We start from the raw sequence: 1,118 nt of genomic DNA, 5'->3' as shown, positions 1-1,118 counted from the left end.
AATCATTTAATATCAATGTTTTTTTTATTTATGTACTGATGATGTTGAAATCCAAAGAGACACAAACAAGAACATCAAATAGTGGTAAAGTCGACTGATTTTGATTGATTTGATTCATACATTTCAAACAGAAAACAAAAATCCTAAAAAAAAAAGGTAAAAAAACCCTAAAATCCGCCGTTAACTAAAACAATCCGGCGCCGGAATTATACCGGGTGATTTGGAGAAGAGCGTAAAGCTAGAGATCATTACGGATGGGAACATCAGAAGCAAGACGAGAAGCAATAGCAGAATGATACATAATATCATGAAAATTAGCAGATTCCATTGCTTTGATACGAAGCTGTTTAGCTTTCTCCTCAGTAAAACAACCAGGCATGAATTTATTAGCAGATCCAGAACCAGAAGGTTTTGATGATGATGAATTCTCAATATAATCAGTTTCTTGTTTCCAACCAAAAATTGGTGTCCACCAATTAGCTGATGAAGGTGGAGAAGCTTGAGTCCTTTGTTTGCTCAAATCATGTTTTCCGTTGCCTGATGAAGAAGCTTTGATTACTGGACGGAATGAAATTGCAGAAGTCGCCATTAAAACTGAGATTTTGGATAGTTGCAGAGAATGAGATTTAGAATTTGGTAAAGATGAAGATGAATAAATGAGGAGGAAACGGAGGAGGATTTATGGGGAGGAACAAAAGGTAAAATTAAGGAAAAGGATAAGATAGTCCACGTGGATCTAGGTTCGCTTTTTTCGCTTTTACCGTCTATATCAGGTTGACCAAGAGGCTTTGTGTCTGGAGGGGATGAGGAAGGGGAACAGGAAACCGGTTGAAGTTTGATTTTGTTGACTCGCATTTAACGTGAGTGAAAAGTGATAAACCCGAATTTTGTTGGATTGTTGTGACGGTGATGAGAGTACTAAAGTGGGTAATACGATGATGAGCGTTAAGGTGGGTTGACCAAAAGGGTTTGTGTTGGGGAAAAAAGGAGAGGTCGATGACCAAAATGACCTTACTGGTTTTCTCAGAAAGTGCCTGCCAATTGCCTCCTATTTGTTGAATGTATATTGTATTCTCCATCACAGACACGTCCAGAGAGTGTGGTTACAAAAGAGGAGA

The 1,118-nt window shown here is 38.2% G+C and overlaps 1 protein-coding gene across 1 annotated transcript; it reads right to left on the bottom strand.

The window, feature by feature from the left end:
* Positions 1–238: 238 nt before the first annotated feature.
* Positions 239–589, bottom strand: LOC113359214. The gene has a single exon (XM_026602885.1). It carries the CDS (start codon positions 587–589, stop codon positions 239–241), a length of 351 nt encoding a protein of 116 aa, XP_026458670.1.
* Between the last annotated feature and the right edge of the window lie 529 nt (positions 590–1,118).

This window comes from Papaver somniferum, chromosome 3, assembly GCF_003573695.1.
Source record: "Papaver somniferum cultivar HN1 chromosome 3, ASM357369v1, whole genome shotgun sequence".
NCBI classification, from domain to species: Eukaryota; Viridiplantae; Streptophyta; class Magnoliopsida; order Ranunculales; family Papaveraceae; genus Papaver; species Papaver somniferum.
The sequence above is the reverse complement of the archived record's forward strand: the minus strand, read 5'-3'. Positions and strand labels throughout refer to the sequence as shown.